The sequence below is a fragment of the Stigmatopora argus genome, chromosome 11 (assembly GCF_051989625.1).
Source record: "Stigmatopora argus isolate UIUO_Sarg chromosome 11, RoL_Sarg_1.0, whole genome shotgun sequence".
NCBI lineage: Eukaryota > Metazoa > Chordata > Actinopteri > Syngnathiformes > Syngnathidae > Stigmatopora > Stigmatopora argus.
The window spans coordinates 17820425-17839753 of NC_135397.1; the positions used below are offsets into that span (position 1 = coordinate 17820425).

At 43.4% G+C, this 19329-nt stretch overlaps 1 protein-coding gene across 5 annotated transcripts in view; it reads left to right on the forward strand.

Annotated features, from left to right (window-relative positions):
- Positions 1-14812: 14812 nt before the first annotated feature.
- Positions 14813-19329, forward strand: part of ddx51 (DEAD (Asp-Glu-Ala-Asp) box polypeptide 51) — an 87584-nt gene continuing 83067 nt past the window's right edge. For all 5 annotated transcript variants that reach the window (XR_013303935.1, XM_077613659.1, XM_077613662.1 and 2 more), the window contains exons 1-2: positions 14813-14976; positions 18686-19011. Coding sequence is in view for 4 of the 5 variants with exons in the window: in XM_077613659.1 (XP_077469785.1) it covers positions 14846-14976; positions 18686-19011 (457 nt within the window). In the remaining variant the exon portion in view is untranslated. The remainder of the gene's footprint in view (positions 14977-18685; positions 19012-19329) is intronic.

Consider the following 19329-nt stretch of genomic DNA (forward strand, 5'->3'; position numbering starts at 1 on the left):
AGCAGGAGGAGACTGTGCTTCCTAACAGAAAACAGACTGGACCAACGGCGGTCCCGGGAGCCTGGGTGCTCAACACACGTGTTCCTGACCAACCAGCAAACATGAAAATAGCGGGATCCATTTTGTGCTCTGTAAGAAGGTTCTCTCAGTTGAAACGTATGAAGGAGACAGGTAAGATAAACTTTTGACGTAATCAGACGAAATGGCAAGCACTCAAATATTGATTGGAAAGATTATTGCTCGGGGAGCAATGCTGTAAGCCATGAGGAACTTTTTATATTGGTTTTATTGTCTCCATAAAAAAGTGAAAGCGTTTCAATTGAGACCAAACCTTCTTACAGATAGTTAAAGTAAACAATTGAGACTAGATCTTCTTACAGATTTTTAAAGTAAACAATTAGAGAGAAAATAAACTACAATGGATAGAAATGTTACTAGATTTTAATTTTATGCCTGACTATTGAAAAATATTGATTAAGAAAGTTTTATAGGAGATGATTGACAAACTCCAAAGACAATGGAATGTTACATTTGATAAAAAGACTACTAGATTGGGATATTTTGAATTTCAAACAACTGAGTTTAATATGCAACGCGATACACATTGTTAAATGAATTGGGACTTGATTAGTATGCATTTTATAAGTAATGAGTTTTAATTGCTTTAAAGGATACAATTATGCTAAAATATTAACCTTGACAAACAAGGGGTGATTACAATTTAGTGGGTTCAATTATATTCAGAATTATAAATGTGTGCATTTTGTTTCTGGATATTAATTGATGTGAATTTAACTGTTACAGAGAACGGGAAAGCTGTTTTCCTGGGGAGAAAGCACCCTGGTTTGCTTTTTGTGTTTTTCCTAGTTTTAAGTATGATTAGTTAATTTGTGTAATTAGAGGAAAGGGAAAAACAAATATGGTTCTTGATCTTAACAAGGAAGCAGTGATCATAATAGAATACCAGCTAGCATTTTTGATTTTGACTGATAAGGCATTTAATTTTTCACAAACTATAGTGATGGAATGAGTAAGATTGTTGCGATTTTTGTTCATTGAGGTATTAAGCCGAACCAAATAGCCGTAAGCAAATTTTAAGCACGTGTTAAAGACAACGACAGAATACAGCAGCTAAAGCAGCAGCGCAAACACTACACAGCAGCATACACAACAACAAAACTGAGCCGATCTCAAGAACAGTCAGCAGACGAACTGCACACAGCTAAAGGCCTACCGTGCCTACCAAAAATTATTCCAAAATTGAGCCATAAATGCCTCAAAAGGGAGGAAGATATGATGGACATCGAAATACCTACTTTTAAAATTTTTGTAGGAACTGTTTAATTTGTTATTTTATTGATCTGTAAAGAACATGGGATCTCCAGAATCAGCTGGAGTAACAATGAAGCTGATTTTGCAAACAGCATAGTGCAAAACATGGCAAAACACCTAAGTAGAGCGAACAAATGGTACGATAAAACCAAGGCTTAAGAAAACCATGGGGGAGATAAATAAACCATGGCCAGAACGCCTAACACTGGCCAAAACGTATATGAAGATAGTACCAACTAGCTCGGGATTAACACCCTTTTGAGATAGTTCATGGAAGACCATTCTAACTTCCTCTATGGGAAGAGTAACCATGACGAGAGACTAAGGAAGGAGAGAAACTTATCCAAAGAACATGTAAGCTGCCGTGATCTTTTTGTCTATCTTGCAGGAGGTGGTGAAGCCAGGTGACTGGATCCTGATCCGAGTCATAAAAGGAAGTCCTGGTTCTCTCCACGATGGGAAGACCCATTCGTGGCCCAACTCACCAACCTCCACAGCAGCAAAGATCGCTGAAAAGTCAAAGTCGATTCAGGTCAAGGTCGTTCGAGACACAGGTGACTCTGAGTGGACCAAGTCGGACGGTGTCAAAACCCTTGTCCGTGAAGAAACTCATCTGACGTCTACTCACCTGCCACGAGCACCCCTCACTTAACCCTGACCTCCCATAGACTTTGCACCTCTATACAGAAGCCACAGTGAAAGCTGTTGCCACCCACATCACAGTGACTGGACTGTCAGTGACTGCACTGTCAGTGACAACCTGGGCGTATCTGAACGCCCCGCCCACAGAGACTCGAGTTGGAAAACAAGTGCAGGAAACGTCCTGCCTCATCACTGGAAAGGCAGAGCCAAGCGGTCCGCTCTTGGATGGGGACCCAACCTACATAAACATCGGGGTTCCCCGCAGCGTATCAGATGAGTATAAACTCGCTGACCAAATTGCACGACTCCAGAACAGGACGGAGGAAGGGTTTGCAGCCATCCATGAACAGTTGTCGGGGACCTCCTTTGGCCTTCCAGAACAGAATTGCTGTTGACATGCTCCTGGCAGAGAAAGGTGGCGTGTGCTCCATCTTTGGCGACCAATGCTGCACGTTCATCCCGAACAACACAGCAGCTGACGGGAGTTTAACCAAGGCCCTGGAGGGTCTTCGATCCCTCAACAGCAAGATGAAAGAACAATCTGGAGAACTACTATGAAGAAGACGTGTGGTATAATTTCATGGTGTTCCAGAAAAAACTGATTGTTGCGAATGAAAGTTGTTATGTGTGTAGCCGTATACCCATTTCCACAGATCCTGACATCCTGAATTCACTGGGTCGAGGCGTCACATTTAAATCTGCTGTCGTGCAGATGGTCTAAGATGCATTCCTTTTAAGACGAGTGAACATAACAGTAAGATATCAAAATCAGTGCAAAATCAGTGCAATTCAAACCACGTGATTCAATCTGGGGCGATGATGTTCCTGTTGACCAAAGGTTGTGGTCCACCCCCCCAGAAAATCATGTGTAAAGACATTGAGCTGTTACATGAGTGTTCATTAACCAAACTGTCAAAGCCCTACAGGGTATAGCAGATGATTTAAAAGCCTTTAGGGAAGTTGCAGGACCAATAGTCCTGGATCTGATAACAGCCAAAGATGGAGATGTGTGTGCCATTATGGGAGAACACTGCTGCACCTTCATCCCAGATGAAACCAGTACATTACTCGTGCCGTAGCTGAAATAAAGGCCCTAGTCAACACCATGGCCCAGGATCATTCAGCCGTAGGTGTATCATTGTGGTCGTGGTTAATAACCGGGTCATGATTCTCAATTCTGTTTAAAATTGCAACCTTGCGGTTTTTGCTACTGTTCTGTATTTTTTCTATGTGTGTAATCCCCTGTATGAAAGTTATGATTCAAAACACAATCCAGCACACACTAGTAGCTTATAGTGACACAGTATCCCCGCATGACAGACCATACTGGAGATTATTGCATTCTTTCGAAGTGTGACGAGTCCTCTATGCAAATGTGTTTGTCTTGATTTAAATATTGGGTTCGCTCATTAAGAGAGACGTAGAGGAATTTTTACCACTGATTACATCATTTCTCGCCTCTGCTTTGACATGTGATTTTGTTATTTTCCATACCCTGTTGAGTAACTGTCAATGATATTTGTATTCTAGAACCTGGAGGGGAGGGATACAAATTGATATGTTTAATGAAAATTCTTTCAAGTTACAACAGGGGGGAAATGTGAAATATGAATTGTATTCTTATATTTAATCTTGCACTCTTATGAATTTAGTTACTAGAATAGAATTTTTACTGACACCTACAGGTCAAGGCCTGTCATCACTTTGTATATACACACCCCTTTTTCTGGTCCCGCCTCCGCCTAAACTTCTATTAAATACTATAACCGACCGATTGGACGGCGTATCTGGATGGGGAACCTCGAGGTGGACGCTTGGCTCTGTCCGAGCGCTGACCCCTTCTTAGGAAGGGTGGGGGCTAGCCAAGGGGGCTAGCCAAGAACAAAGGAAGAGGGCCGAGCGGCGACCATTTTCCGAGAGGCCTCCCTGTCCAGATAACCTCCTTCGGCCGGGAGCTTAAAACTACCACGTGTTTTGCTGCTTCCTCTGTATAAAGATTATTGTCGAGGCAACCCAGCTTTGACACAGAATCTATTTGTTTTTGCTTCCTTCGGCCATAGTGGGTGGAGTTTGCGATCTCGGCTGCCTCGGTACTGCTTTGGCCCGACTACTAGCCAATCATAGTTTGTGAAAGCAATGACATGTCCCAGCCAGCAAAATGCTAACGCCTATGAAAAATCATTGTGGGGTTGCCAACTCGAAATCTGATTGGTTAAAAGCAACAGTCTAGTTTAATGCAGCAGAGCCCGCAAGAACTGATTGTGCAGGCTTTGAGGCAGATCTGATCTGGCAACAAATAATGGCTGAAATGTGATTGGTTAAATGCTTCAATATGAAAACACACATCTGGAAGCAGTGCAACCAGGGGGAAAAGCAATGAAAGGAAGCTAACAGACCATTTGGAATAATAAGTACGTATTGATGGACAAAATATAACATGATTCAGATATTTCTTAGGCCAGCAGAAAAGGCCTTGAAGGCCCTGACGGCCCGCCACTGATATAAGCACATACATACACAGATGTACATGCATGCATACGGTAGGTCTTAACACTCAGCCATTTGTTTTGTTAAAGAGCCTGACAGCTGATGGGAGGAAGGATTTGCGAAAGCGCTCCTTCCTGCAATGAGGGTGCAGCAGTCTATTGCTGAAAGAGCTTTGGAGGGACTCCACAAACTCATGCAGGGGGTGGGAGGTGCTGTCTATGATGGACATCATCCTGGTCAGCATTCTCCGCTCTCCCACTTCCTCCACAGAGTCCAGAGGACAGCCCAGAACAGAGCTGGCCCTCCTGACCAGCTTATTCAGCCTGTTCCTGTCCCTCTCCGTGCTCCCGCATCCCAACAGACCACTACATAAAACACTGTAGATGCCATCACAGTGTCATAAAAAGTCCTCAGCAGTGTCCTGCACACTCCAAAGGACCGTAGACTCCTCAGTAGATACAAGGCATCTATGTTTGTGGACCAGTCTAGTTTGTTGTTGAGGTGAATACCCAGGTACTTAAAATTCTCCACGATTTCAATACCACTCCATTCTGCACGTTCAATTCATCTCGGAATGGCCAGTAGTCTCGCACCGCCAGCAGTGTGTCCTCCTTGAAGTCAGGCCACCCGTGCAGGATTACTTTCTTCAGCTCCTGGAGTATCTCATCCGTTTCTGTATGCTGCGCTATCTGCTGGAATCTGAAGGTAGTGACATTCATGTGCTGGGTTGGAGTAGAGTCTTGAAAGTATTGTTTTAAAACATTAAAGTATGGAATATAATATATAAAGTAAAGTAACAAGTACAATCTTAAGAGACAATAAAACGTAAAAATATAGGATAAAAAAGTGTAAAAACACAGAACACGAGTGAGGGTTTAAGGAGCTACTGCAACTAGCAGCCGCTTTGAACCGCGCCTGTGATGTGACATGCTGAGCCGCGCTGCGCTGCCACGCATAGCAACAGACACTCCACTTGTGCGCCACACTGTGTTTTCAGCCCAGGCAGAGTATGCGCAGTTGGACCCAGCCAGCACCTGAATGTCACTACCTTCAGATTCCAGCAGATAGCGCAGCATACGGAAACGGATGAGATACTCCAGGAGCTGAAGAAGGTAATCTGCACGGGTGGCCTGACTTCAAGAGGACACACTGCTGGCGGTGTGAGACTACTGGCCATTCCGAGATGAATTGAACGTGCAGAATGGAGTGGTATACAGAGGGGAGTGCATCATTATCCCAAATGCCCTTAGGGCAGAGCTGCTCAAGAGAATACACTCGAGCCATATTGGTGGCGAGGTCTGTTATAGACGGGCCAGGGTACTCTCTTCTGGCCAAGCATGAGAGCTGAAATCAAAGATTTTGTAGCTAACTGTTCTGCATGTAATGAGTACGCAAGGGTTCAGCAAAAGGAATCCATGATGTCACATGAGATACCCATGCATCCGTGGCAGACGGTGAGCATGGACATATACGCATATAAGGGCAAATACTTTCTCATTCTTGTAAACCACTACTCAGATATCTGGGAAATTGACCAGCTGCCAGACCTATCCGCCGACACGCTGATCACGCGCTGCAGAGCCCAATTTGCGCATCACGGGCAACCGGACAAGGTGATTACTGACAATGGCCCCCAATTCGCCTGTGAACAATTCATAAAGTTTGCTTCGAGCTGGGGTTTTACCCATGTCATGTCGTCGCCCCGCCATCCGAAGTCAAACAGCAAAGCCGAGGTGGCTGTAAAGATAGTCAAATCTCTCTGTAAGCGGGCGAAAGCAGATTGGACAGACGTATGGACGGCCATCCTCCACTGGCGCAACACGCCCACAGAGGGGTTAGGCAGTAGCCTCGCCCAGCGCTTAATGTCAAGGAGGCTCAAATCCTCTCTACCAGTTGCAGACAGCCTACTGCAACCACATGTGGTGGTCGGAGTGACTGACAAGTTGGTGTGGAAACGGCAGATGGCGAAATCGACTTACGACAGATCCGCCAAACACCTCCCAGAGCTAAATGTGGGAGATCAGATCAGAATGAAGCCGCTTCCGGGTGACCGCACGGGGAGATGGCCATTGGTCCAATGCATTCAGAAGGTTGCTCCTCGCTCATTCGTGTTGGATGTTCACGGCACTACAGGTGCAACCGCGTGGATCTACGAGTGGCAGAGCGCTCAGCTGAAATAATGCCAATAAGGGAGCCGGAACAGCGAAGTCTGGAACAGGGACATGAAATAATCCTGGACTTTCGCAAACACGGCACAGATCTGGCCCCCCTCCTCATAAATGGAGTATGTGTAGACAGGGTCCAGTCCTTTAAATTCCTGGGGGTCCACGTCACGGATAAGCTCTCATGGTCTACATACGGCAGTGGTGAAGAAGGCTCAGAAACGACTCCATTTCCTCAGGGTACTTAGGAAGAACAACTTGGGCACCAATCTTCTGATAACCTTCTATAGAACCACTGTAGAGAGCATCCTGGCGTACGGCATCACAGTGTGGTACGCTGGAAGCACGGCGGCAGACAAAAAGGCCATGCAGAAAGTGATTAACACTGCCCAGAGGATTGTCGGCTGCTCACTGGAAGACATTGCCAGCCCTCGTTACCTCAGCAGAGCCAAGAACATCATAGGGGACCCTTACCACCCTGGTCACAATCTGTTCCAGCTGCTGCCCTCTGGCAGACGCTATAGGTCCCACAAAGCACGGACGAATAGGCTTAAGGACAGTTTTTTCCCCACATCCATCAGAAATCTAAACTCGCGGTAACATAACACACATTCCCTTCTGCGGTAATATGAAAAGATGTTTGGGTGGTGATCTGCCTCCTACTAGCTGACTGAAGTATGGTAAGTGAAAGACAGTGAGAGGTAAGCGAGAGGTAAGCGACCTGTATCCACAACAGCAGAATGCCAAATTACAAGTCCGTAACTTACACTTATTTAGGTCTTTTGCCGAGTAAACGTAGCTTATGGAGAAGCACCATCAATTTCGTCACACGCAGTTTCTGCGTGTGATGACAAGTAGGCTTTTTGTGTTGTGATAATGACGACAGGGCCTATGTCCGATTATTATTATTATTATTATTATGTGACTGGGACATCAGCCCGGGCAGACTGCCCATGGGTCAGGCCATGGGGAATCGCACCGTGCGGAAAGCCCAAGCGCCCCAAGCAGTCTGGCTCCTCGCAGCTCGTCTACACCGGCACCAGGACGATGCCAGACACCAGAGAGACGCAGCGACTCACCAGGCCAGGCAGTCTACACACGTTGTGGCCGCCTCTCACGGCCACCGCCTAAACTGAATTGGTGATCGTAGAAGAGCATACATGAAAACATGGGTTTGACGAGGGTGTAGGCTGCACCCTGCCCTTACTAAGCCCAGATCCACACATACATAGACAATGACAACACACACACGAAGAAATTGCACTAGAGACTTTGGTTTATTGTTGGATTGCTGACAATGACAGTGTAATATATTGATAATGATAGTTGCCTTGGGTTATGGAAGGGTGTTTAACCACGCCACCTGGAGCCGTGGGGTAGCACAGCATAACCCGGACGTAGTAGTGTTGTGTGTCCGGTTTGTTTGTGTGTGTGTGTCTTGTTGAACTGTGGCAATAAAGAGCTACACGTGTTTTACCCTGGCTCCGCCGTCTATTGCTGTTATGGATATATTAACAGTTATATAAACTGCAAAGTTATTACATGCTTCATATCAGACGCATACATTTCCGTGAAAAAACACAAAGATACTCCACTTCTCAGAGCCTTAAGAATAAAAGTAAGCAAATGATTAAAAATGCAGACTCTAAACATTGTCACATAGCAAAATGAAATCAAACAAATCAGTCCCTGTTAATTGCATTCTAACAGTGTCCTACCCTAATTATATATAGTAATTTTCCTTACCATTCAATTTAATTCTCAATAGATTTGTTTGTTATTATTACCATTGTTTGTTTAAGATCCTCCAGGCAGAATGTACTCTCTTTTTTGTTGTTGTCCAATGCTCTACACAAATTTCAAAGAGATCAGATTGTGCTCCATTGAGATAAGTCTGGTGTTTCGTTGGCTGTGATGTCTGTCACCCCGCCAAGCAGCCTGCGTTTTTAGGCCAGGCTTACGGCACGGCGGGAGTGAATTCTCTCTCTCTCTACGTGGCGACAGCATCCAACAATTTACTAATTTGTCTCCCCAAACATTCTTTTATACGAATAACACTTTTTTCAAACAGCACAATTCTCAACATTCCGAAACCAACAACACAAACCTCGACACTTCGATGCAATCCTATTAATCACTTCTCTCAAAGCAATGACCATTCTTCTCTTCAAATCACTTTTCTTTATTTCCAACTGCTGACACAGCTGTACTACGCCCATCTGCCCCAAGTTGTCTCATTCATATTATACAATCTACTCATTCATTGCACCCATATAATTCACCTATATTTTCCCTCAACCTCTGAACTTGCCTTCTTCTTAGTTTATTTTTAATCAATAAATCTTTGCACGCGCCCTTCGATTGGCTGGCCACCAGTTCAGGGTGTAGCTGCAGTAGAGGTTTTATAGCCATAAAATAGTTTTTGAGGGTTGGATTGATACGTTGAAGGCGCTACCAGAAAATGCACCGCCCGCCACTGCTATAACTGTTAGTTGCATCAGGTTATACAAGTGTGTTTAACCACTGCCACCTAGTGACCATTGTGTAATACAGCGTGACCTGGATGTTGACATGTTTGGAGTGGTCAGAGAGTTGCAATAAAAGAGCTGCACACGTGTGAAAGTTGGCTCCGCCGTCTATTGCTGTTATGGATATATTAACAGTTATATAAACTGCAAAGTTATTACAGTGGCGACGAGGATGGGATCCCTTTCCAGCGGTAGGGATTAAAAGTTTCGGACGAGGAGATTAAGGCGTTACAAGGAGGTAACGTGACTTTGCAGACTAGCATTAGCACGAGTGCTAAGCTAACGGCGGCGCTGCATCATGGCCAGATTCCTGGGAAATCTCGGCGAATACGAGGCACTTAAAGAAGATTTTGAATCTTACTTGGAACGTTTTGAGCAATGGATGATCATCAACGAAGTGGAGGAAGGTAAAAAAACCAACGTGTTCCTGTCTATAATAGGTGCAGAGGCCTACGGACTGTTGAAGGGCCTTTGCATACCAGAGAAGCCTAGTAGCCTCTCATATGAGGTGCTAAGTGGAAGATTAGCATCTCATTACAACCCGAAACCGCTGGTGATCGCGGAGCGATTCAAGTTTCAAAAGAGGAATCAGAGAGAGAACGAGTCTGTGTCGGATTATATCGTGGCGTTGAAGCAGCTATCCAGCCACTGCGAATTTGGTCTCCATTTGGACGAAGCAATGAGAGACAGATTTGTTTGTGGATTGAGAGTGGAAGCTATTCAGAGAAGATTACTCACGGAGCAAGATCTAACATTTAAAAAAACATGTGAACTGTCGTTGTCCATGGAGATGGCATCAAAGAGTACGTTGGAGTTCGCTAGCAAAATGGAAGAACCTGCCACATTAAATAAGATTGACCAGGAAAAGACAAGCAAACGTGCGTGGAAATACCAACCAGCCACCAGCGATTGGAAAAGTAAAACCACAAGTGGAAAATTCAGACCACAGAGAAGAGAAAATCATCAACCCTGTTACAGATGTGGACTAAGCAACCACGCCGCTCATGAATGCAGGTATAAAGGAGAGACATGTTACAAGTGTTCAAAAGTAGGACACATAGCAAGGATGTGTAAAACTAAAAATTGGCAAGGACACACACAGTATGTAAAAGGAAATAAAAATGAGACAACAGGAAATGCGGATGATGAACTGTGGGAGTCATATCGCTTGAATGCCGTGTATCCCACAAATGCTGTCTGGAATTGGAAGAAGGAAATGACAGTACAGGTCATAGTAGAAGGAACTCCTCTAGAGATGCAACTGGACACAGGGGCGGCGGTAACACTTGTTTCGGAAATTGTGTATAAGAAGCATCTCTCTCATCTGCCTTTGGAAGTAAGTAAAGTGCAGCTGTCAACTTTTTCCGGAGAGAACATTCCTTTGATGGGACAAGTGACGGCCAAGGTAAAATATGGGACCCAGGGTGGGGAGTTACCATTAGTGATCGTAAAAGGTGACAGACCAGCCCTACTTGGCCGTAACTGGCTCCAAAACTTCAAACTGGACTGGGCACGCATCTTCTCAGTTATACCAGCAAGGGGCGGTAACGACGCAGATGTGGATACAGTGTTGCAGAGACACAAAGCAGTGTTTGCTGAGGAGTTGGGCACTATTCGAAATTTTAAGGCCAACATTACAGTAAAGCCAAATACCAAACCGATCTTCAGGAAGGCCAGACCAGTGCCATATGCATTAAAGAATGCAGTTGAGACTGAGTTAAATCGCCTAGAGAAATCTGGCATTATCTCAAAGAAAGAACATAGTCAGTGGGCCGCGCCCATATTAGTGGTACCCAAAGCAGACAAGTCAATTCGTATCTGTGGAGACTATAAGGTCACAGTAAATCAAAGTGTGGAAGAGGAGACCTATCCACTACCAAACGTTGAAGACCTTTTTGCCACCCTAGCTGGAGGCATTCTTTTCAGCAAGTTAGACTTGTCACAGGCTTACCAACAGCTGGAGTTAGGAAAAGACTCAGAAAAGTATTTGACAATAAATACTCACAAAGGACTGTATGTGTATCATAGACTTTCATACGGAGTGTCCAGTGCTCCTTCCATATTTCAGAATGTGATGGACCAGATACTCCAAGGCTTGGAGCATGTCACCTGTTTTTTAGACGACATTTTGGTCACAGGAAAGACAAGAGCTGAACACCTGAGGAATCTGGAGGAGGTACTGAGCCGCCTGGAGAGCTACGGGGTAAGAGTGAAAAGAGCAAAATGTGATTTCATGCAGGAGAAAGTAGAATACCTGGGGCATCTGATAGATAAGGAGGGACTGCACCCCACTGCGACAAAAGTGGCAGCCATCGTTAATACACCCCAGCCTACAAACGTCACAGAGCTACGGTCTTTTCTAGGATTATTAAACTATTATGGTCGGTTCATGAAAGACCTGTCGACGGTGCTGCAGCCGCTACATCAACTACTGAAGAAGGAAGTTGATTGACAATGGACTACTAAATGTGCAGCAGCATTCAAAGATGCAAAAGAACAGTTAGTAAAAAGCTCAGTAGTAGTGCACTATGACACCAAGAAACCCCTGAGATTAGCTTCCGATGCATCCCCTTATGGAATCGGGGCTGTCATATCTCACATAATGGAAAATGGAGATGAGAAACCGATCGCATTTGCATCGCGTACATTGACAGAGGCAGAAATCAAATATAGTCAGATAGAGAAAGAGGCTTTGGCCATAATTTTTGGCGTGACTAAATTTCATAAATATTTATATGGCCGAAAGTTCAGTTTAATAACTGACCACAAGCCCCTTCTTGCTATTTTGGGACCCAAGTCTGAAATTCCCACTTTAGCTGCTCTGCGAATGCAGCGCTGGGCGCTGAGACTGATGGCTTATGACTACAGTATAGAGTACAGAATGTCAGCAGAAAATGCCAATGCAGATGCGTTATCTAGACTGCCGGGGAAGGAAAAGGATAACACAGCGGAGGAAAACAGCATCTTCTATTTCTCAGTAGTAGATGAGCTTCGCGTGCAAGCTACAGAGATTGCACAGAGCACTCTCAGGGACCCAGTCCTATGCAAAGTACTAGAGCTGACTCGGTCTGGATGGCCAAGTCAAAACAAGGACGAGAGACTGAAACCATACTTTTTCAGGAAAAATGAACTGTCGGTGGAACAAGGTTGCATATTGTGGGGAATTCGAGTTATCATTCCACCAGCACACCGAGAGCGACTACTGCATGATCTTCACCTAGGACACCCGGGAGGGTGCAGGATGAAGGCCTTGGCCAGGAGCTATTTGTGGTGGCCGCAGTTGGACAGTGACATAGAACATACAGTACAACAATGTGACGCCTGTCAGAGTGTGAGGAAACTACCTGCAACCGCACCTCTACACGTCTGGAAATGGCCGACTAGAGTTTGGCAGAGAATACATATTGACTTTGCAGAGAAAGACCAACACCACTTTTTAGTACTAGTGGACAGTCATTCAAAATGGCTGGAGGTCATCGCCATGGCAACAACCACAGCAACCAAAATGATTGAGGCGTTGCGGAATATTTTTGCTTCCTACGGGCTTCCTGAGGAGATTGTTTCTGACAACGGACCTCAATTCACTTCGCAGGAGTACAAGACATTCCTGCTGAGCAACGGAATAAAACAAACTTTGGTACCAGCTTACCATCCTGCTTCCAATGGAGCGGCAGAGCGAGCAGTTCAGACAGTGAAAGCATCACTGCTGAAACAAGTACTCGAGGAGAAGAAACAAAAGGTCACAATAACTATGCAGCACAGGCTAGCTAACTTCGTGATAGCATACAGGAGTACACCGCACACTGTTACAGGATGTGCACCAGCGGAACTGTTTTTAAAACGTCAAATCAGGACCAGGTTCAGCTTACTGAAACCAGATCTCGCTCTAGTGGTGGAAGCAAAACAAGAGAAGCAGAAACACTATCATGATAGAACCACCTCCAAGCTGAGACATCTGTCTGAGGGTGACTCAGTTCTGATCCGGAATTTCCGTGGAGGGAAGGAGAGGTGGACAAAAGGAACAGTGGAAAAGAGACTCGGACCAGTCACCTACCTGGTGTGGAATGGTGTGAGCCGACGCTCGATCCACATTGATCATCTGCTGTACAACCAACCGTCCAGACCAGAGACATTGGAGCTTCCGGATGAGCAGCTGGACATCACAAACAAGTACCCTGTGGTGGTTCACGCAGATGTGGGGGGGAAAGGCACACCTGGAGCAGTAGGTGGTAGCCCGTACTCACCTGAAGAGACACGTGTAACATCTTCGCCAGGCTCAGTGGCCTGTGACAAGACAGTTACACCTGACAACCGAGCAGTCAGTTCCCCAGAGGTGTGTGGGCGCAGGTACCCAGTGAGAGATAGAGCACCTCCGAACCGACTGAATTTGTGATCGGTCAGTTGTGAGGAACGTCGTTCCTAAAATAAAAGAGTTCCTGTTCATACAAAAATGTGAAAAGAGTTCCTGAGATTGAAATGTCAAAGACTGGAATATTGAGTCTAATGGTTGTGTTAGCAGTAATAATTTAGTTACAAGTTGAGAAGTAAAATTATAAAAAGTTAATGAGGCAAAGATAATTGTTGGAGTTGAGTGCTAAGTCTAAATAGGAACTTCATAGTTAAAGGGGGAGGAGTGTAATATATTGATAATGATAGTTGCCTCGGGTTATGGAAGGGTGTTTAACCACGCCACCTGGAGCCGTGGGGTAGCACAGCGTAACCCGGACGTAGTAGTGTTGTGTGTCCGGTTTGTTTGTGTGTGTGTGTGTTGTTGAACTGTGGCAATAAAGAGCTACACGTGTTTTACCCTGGCTCCGCCGTCTATTGCTGTTATGGATATATTAACAGTTATATAAACTGCAAAGTTATTACAGACAGCACACACACGAAGAAGTTGCACAAGAGACTTTCGGTTTGGTGTCCGATTGTTGAAGAAGAAAAAAAAGGAAAAATGTGCCATTTTTGTTAGTAAAAGGGTTAATGTCAGGAATACGCATTATACAAGAATATTTTATGTTCAGAACAATATGTCATGGTGGGCAGCAATGTTTAATGTGAATAAAAGGTTACTTTAAAGTTACAGAACAGTAATCTAAAGGAAGGAAGATGTTATAGTTCTGAATATTGAGCAGTTATCGACATCTAGTGGTTCATCATTGTAATACGTTCTCAGTTCTTCCCATAATGCTATGCGCTGTCGTGCTTCCATTCATTCAATATTGTCACGATCAGAAACACTTTCCCGAAGCGCTCCACTGGGTGGTGACGTTATCCTCTTCTTTTTCCCCCTGCTAATGCGTGCGTCCTCCATATTTGCCGCAAAACCTGAAGGAAGATGGCAACCCAAAATGAGGCGCGGCTCGCTTGACTACGGAAAGAGAAAGCTCACTTGACCGCATTCCATAAACGGGCTATGATAGACCTTAGCACGCTGAGACCCTAAACAGGATACGCGGTGTTGAAAATGAATGAAATGATAGCAACAGAAAAAACTAATACTATAAAAAGACACATGCATACAAGGCTTTCCTTTGAAACGTTTCATTACTTGGTGTTTGGTGTTACAGAGCCTTGGATGAAAAGTGTTTTAATGGCATCACACAAGTACCAAAATCGTGTTTTGAATAGATGTTCGATGGTGTCAAAGACTTTGAAACCCGACACGGCTCAATCGGAAGTGACGCTAAATCGCACATGCGCAAAAAGTCACTTAGTGTACATTGTCAAAATTTAGCTGTGACGGCGGCAGCTTTAAGTGCTACGAAACGACTTTACCGGACAAAAGTATACGTTTTGGTGGCAATGTCTTTGTTTTCGGTGAACAGGTAGGATTGGGAATTCATTGTTTTGATCCGCTTTGAAAATATTTGGAGTTTATTTTAACATGCTTCAGGACACGTGGAAGTAGATTTACCACGTGAAAGGACCCAACACTCCGCTAAACGGAGTCAAGAGTTTTATTTCAGCTGATAATTGGCATTAAAGACAGCCAGCGTGCCCTTTGCTCATTTACTCAAGAATAATTGTGAGCTATAACTGGCGTTAGAGTTCGCAACTCCCCGAATAAAATAACAATAAGGGACATCTTTAGTGAAACTGATCGGTGTTGTACAGAAATCTGTGATCATAGAGGCCGAGGTTGTAGACAGCAACAACAACAACAAAAGAGGAATCAAAGAAGACCCGTTATATGCTGTTGTTGTAACTGCCATTTACTGCGTAAAAGACTGCGGTCAAGTGAGCTGTGTTCCTTTTTCAATAGTTAAGGCGGATCGAAGGTTTTGCGGTCGATCGTTAAAATATAAAACTTGATACCTGCGTAATGTGTATGCTATTATTACACCCAGAGAGTTGGTGAACACTATGTACACTAAAACCTCGACATACGACTGCCCCGACATACGAGGAATTTGAGATATAAGTAAAATTCCGAGCAAATATTTACCTTGAGATAAGAGACAAATTTTAAGGTACGAGCATTTGAGACAGCCAGTTGGCCAGGCCACTACTTTGATTTCACTGCTCTGTGTCTCTCGCCACATCTCCCTCGTGCAAAGTTTTCTACGTGCACTGGGCGGACCGTTGCATTTTTTTTTTGCATTAGTCAGTGCAGAATTAATGGAAACACAATGGATCCAAATCAAGCTTGTGCAATGAAGGGTAGTGCAAAGAAAAGGCGTATGATGACAATCTATATCAGGGGTCGGGAACCTTTTTGACGAAGCGAGCCACAAACAATTCATATTTTCAATGTTATTCTTTGTGAGCCATACTATGAATTTAAAAGTCAAATACATACATGTAAACGAGTGCCTTTTCATTTTTTTTTGTAATTTCACCACTTTTAAAGTGGAAAAAAATGAAATAAATTTAATAGATTCTTATGCTGTTCCTAATCAATGAGAGGATGCATTCCAGAAGAGTCTACTGCAAAAAGAAGAAGATTAAAGCAGTTCTAGAGGTAATATCTCAGTTCTGTCACCAGCGATTTCCATATTTTAGCTCACAGGTTAGCAAAGAGCCAGTTGCACCCATAAAAAGAGCCACATGTGGCTCCCGAGTCATAGGTTCCCTACCCCTGATCTATATTAAGCACGAAATAATCAAAAAACGTGTAGTGTACGGGTGACTGAGCTGGCTCATCAATGCGTATGGAGAAGCAGGAAGTTGGCCCCGAAAGCCGCGGTGGAATGAGTCTCTTTGCCTTGGTTATTACACAAGAAGGTTTAAATTTAGTCTAACGTAACATTAATTTTTTTTTTTAAAGTGTGTATCAGAATCTAAGTTCAAGTTAAATTTTAAGTTTGTTACATTACGAGCGCATCCGTTAAGTGACTCTCTCCCTCTCTCTACCCTATGCACAAACTCCCCGTTGTATAAAATAATGCCTAATTTTATTACTAAATATCAAAACCCCATAGTTATGGGAACATAACTAGTTTATGGTACGTAACGAGCGCATCCGTCAAGTGACTCTCTCCCCTATCCACAAACTCCCTGTTGTATAAAATAATGCCTCATTTTATTATTAAACATCAAAACCACTAGTTGTGTTACTCTGTTAGGAGATGAATTACAAACATTTCTTTCCCATTATAATATCCTGTTTTTTGGTGGTTTTTTTCAGAGGGTGGGAATGACTTAATTTGTATTTAGTTCATTTCTATGGGAAATGTTGATTTGAGATACGAGTAAATCGACATACAGTGGTACCTCGACATACAGTGGTACCTCGACATACGGGTGGCCCGACATATGAGCAATTTGAGATGCGAGTAAAATTTTGAGCAAATATTTATCTTGAGATACGAGACAAATTTTGATATACGAGCAGACAGCGGACACGAGCGGCTGCTCATAAGAACATCATGGGCACTGTCTCTACCCGCAACTCCCTCGTGTAATGTCTCTGTGGTCGCAACTCCCTCATTGTAATGTCTCTGCGAGCACTGGGCGGAGCGTAGCATTTTTTCAGTGTTTTTTCCAATTAGTCATTGCGAATGGCGTATATACTGCTTCTCGCTGGCAAGTGGTTGTGCGTTATCCTATTGTGAGGACATTTGTGTGCATCATTTAGGAAATATTTTGAAGGTAAGATAAAAGCAAACATCCCTCGATAGGTTCCTTTTAGCTGCATCTGAAAGTCAGTGTGGAGGCGGGCCAAATAGAGCCGACCTGGGAGAAGAAGGGTATCAAAATTTAAAACAGACCTCGTTAGAAGAAGTTAGACCTCTTTGACAGCCAGAAATCTTCCTTGTTTGTAGGTGACCAAATACTTATTTTCCACTCTAATTTGGAAATAAATTCTTTAAATATCAGACAATGTGATTTTCAGTTTTTTTTCCTACCACATTCTGTCTCGTGGTTGAGGTTTACCCATGTTGATAATTACAGGCCTCTCTAATCTTTTCAAGTAGGAGAACTTGCACAATTGGTGGTTAACTAAATTTTTATTTGCCCCACTGTATGTGTGTATATATGTGAATAAATGTGTATATATATACAGTGGTACCTCGAGATACGAGCTTAATCCGTTCCGGGACTGAGCTCGTATGACAATTCGCCATATATTAACAAAGTAATAAATAACGACTGGTTTGATAGTAATAATGTGTTTAATAGGAGTAAAATTAGACACATTTCGCGGAGGGTATAGACAGCGGCATACACGGAGGTGGGGGGGGGCTTTATCCACGGCACTCGTAAACGAACAAACAAATTTAAATTAACTTGGATAACTATATACAGACACTCAACGTTTAATGTAACTTCAAACAAAACTAAATTCTAAATTTGTTGTAATCTTTTTTACCTTGCGTAGTTCTACGGGTTGACACCACCTGGCCGCTCCGCCGAAGTCTTCAAAACGAACGCATCAAGAGTTGTATGTTTTTGTCTACACTTCAAAATATTTCGATAATGTCGCATACAAATGTCATCACAATAGGATAACGCATGACCACTTGCCAACGAGAAATGGTCTTTAAAGAACGATGACGGGAGCATCTTTCCTGAGAAAGAATAACAGGAAATACAATAGTTGATCTTACCCACGTATTGATTGTGGGTAATGAAGTTTTATTCTGAGAAAGGTTGCCATTGCCTATGGGTGTTGTGTGCACGAGTATACTTCATTACCCAGAAAGCCCTCTTTTTGCCCGCGCGTTGTGCGTGTCCTGGTCGTATGAGAAACTCGTCTGAATTAATTAGTTCCGTGCTCGTAGATATTGTTATACACGAAAGATATGCAAAAAAAAATGCCATGGCCACCTGGCTTGGTTGCATCACGAAATTTTGACCGCATCACGGGCGAATTATTCGATCGAAATTTCCCCCGTAAGACGAGCATTTTGTATGACGAGCGGTCGTATGACGAGGTACCACTGTATATGTATATATATCTGAACGTACTTGGGAAATTCAGTTAACAATTTGTAAAAGTAAAAAAGTTCTTGTTTTAATGCCCATTTATTAGAAACAAATAAAAATCATTATGAAAATATATTTTTTGCCGTTTCTTTCTGTTTAACGTAGGTATCTTGGAGACGAATATGATGGGAGTATTTCAAAGGACTCCAAATCCCTGTTGTTACTTGCTAAATTGCATCTGAAGGCCAAAAGAAAACAGAGGCAAGGTTTAACAGGGCCACGAATAAAGTGTTCCAGAAGGTATGGAATTCATTTTGTTGAAAAGAAAAGGAAGGCTGATAATGACCGCAACCATGACAGCCAAAGCACTACAAAAAAGAAATCAAAGGCTGTAATTTTGAATGTTTGTAACAATATGCAAGAGCCTGTTGAGGATGAAGACAATATGAGAAAGAAACGTGGTGATGAGACGCAAATGAATGAACAGTCAGGTATGTGCTTGCTTGTTTACTTGACACTTTCAACAGAAGCTACTTTGTAATACTGCTGGTGTGGGAACCTCAAAATCTGATACAATTGGTAACCAGAGACTTTCCGATTAGTGCATATGGCAATACAACAATTGGCCCAGGGGATCAAATTACTATGGGAAAAACAAGATTATGTTAAATGGAAAAATAAATAATGGCTTTTCCCCCACTTTTATAGACAATCTTTCAAAATCTCTCTCGGAGAATATGGCAATATTTCACTACTTTTTAAAAAAAATGGTTGATGTACTACTTCAGATGGGAGGATGCGACGAAGAC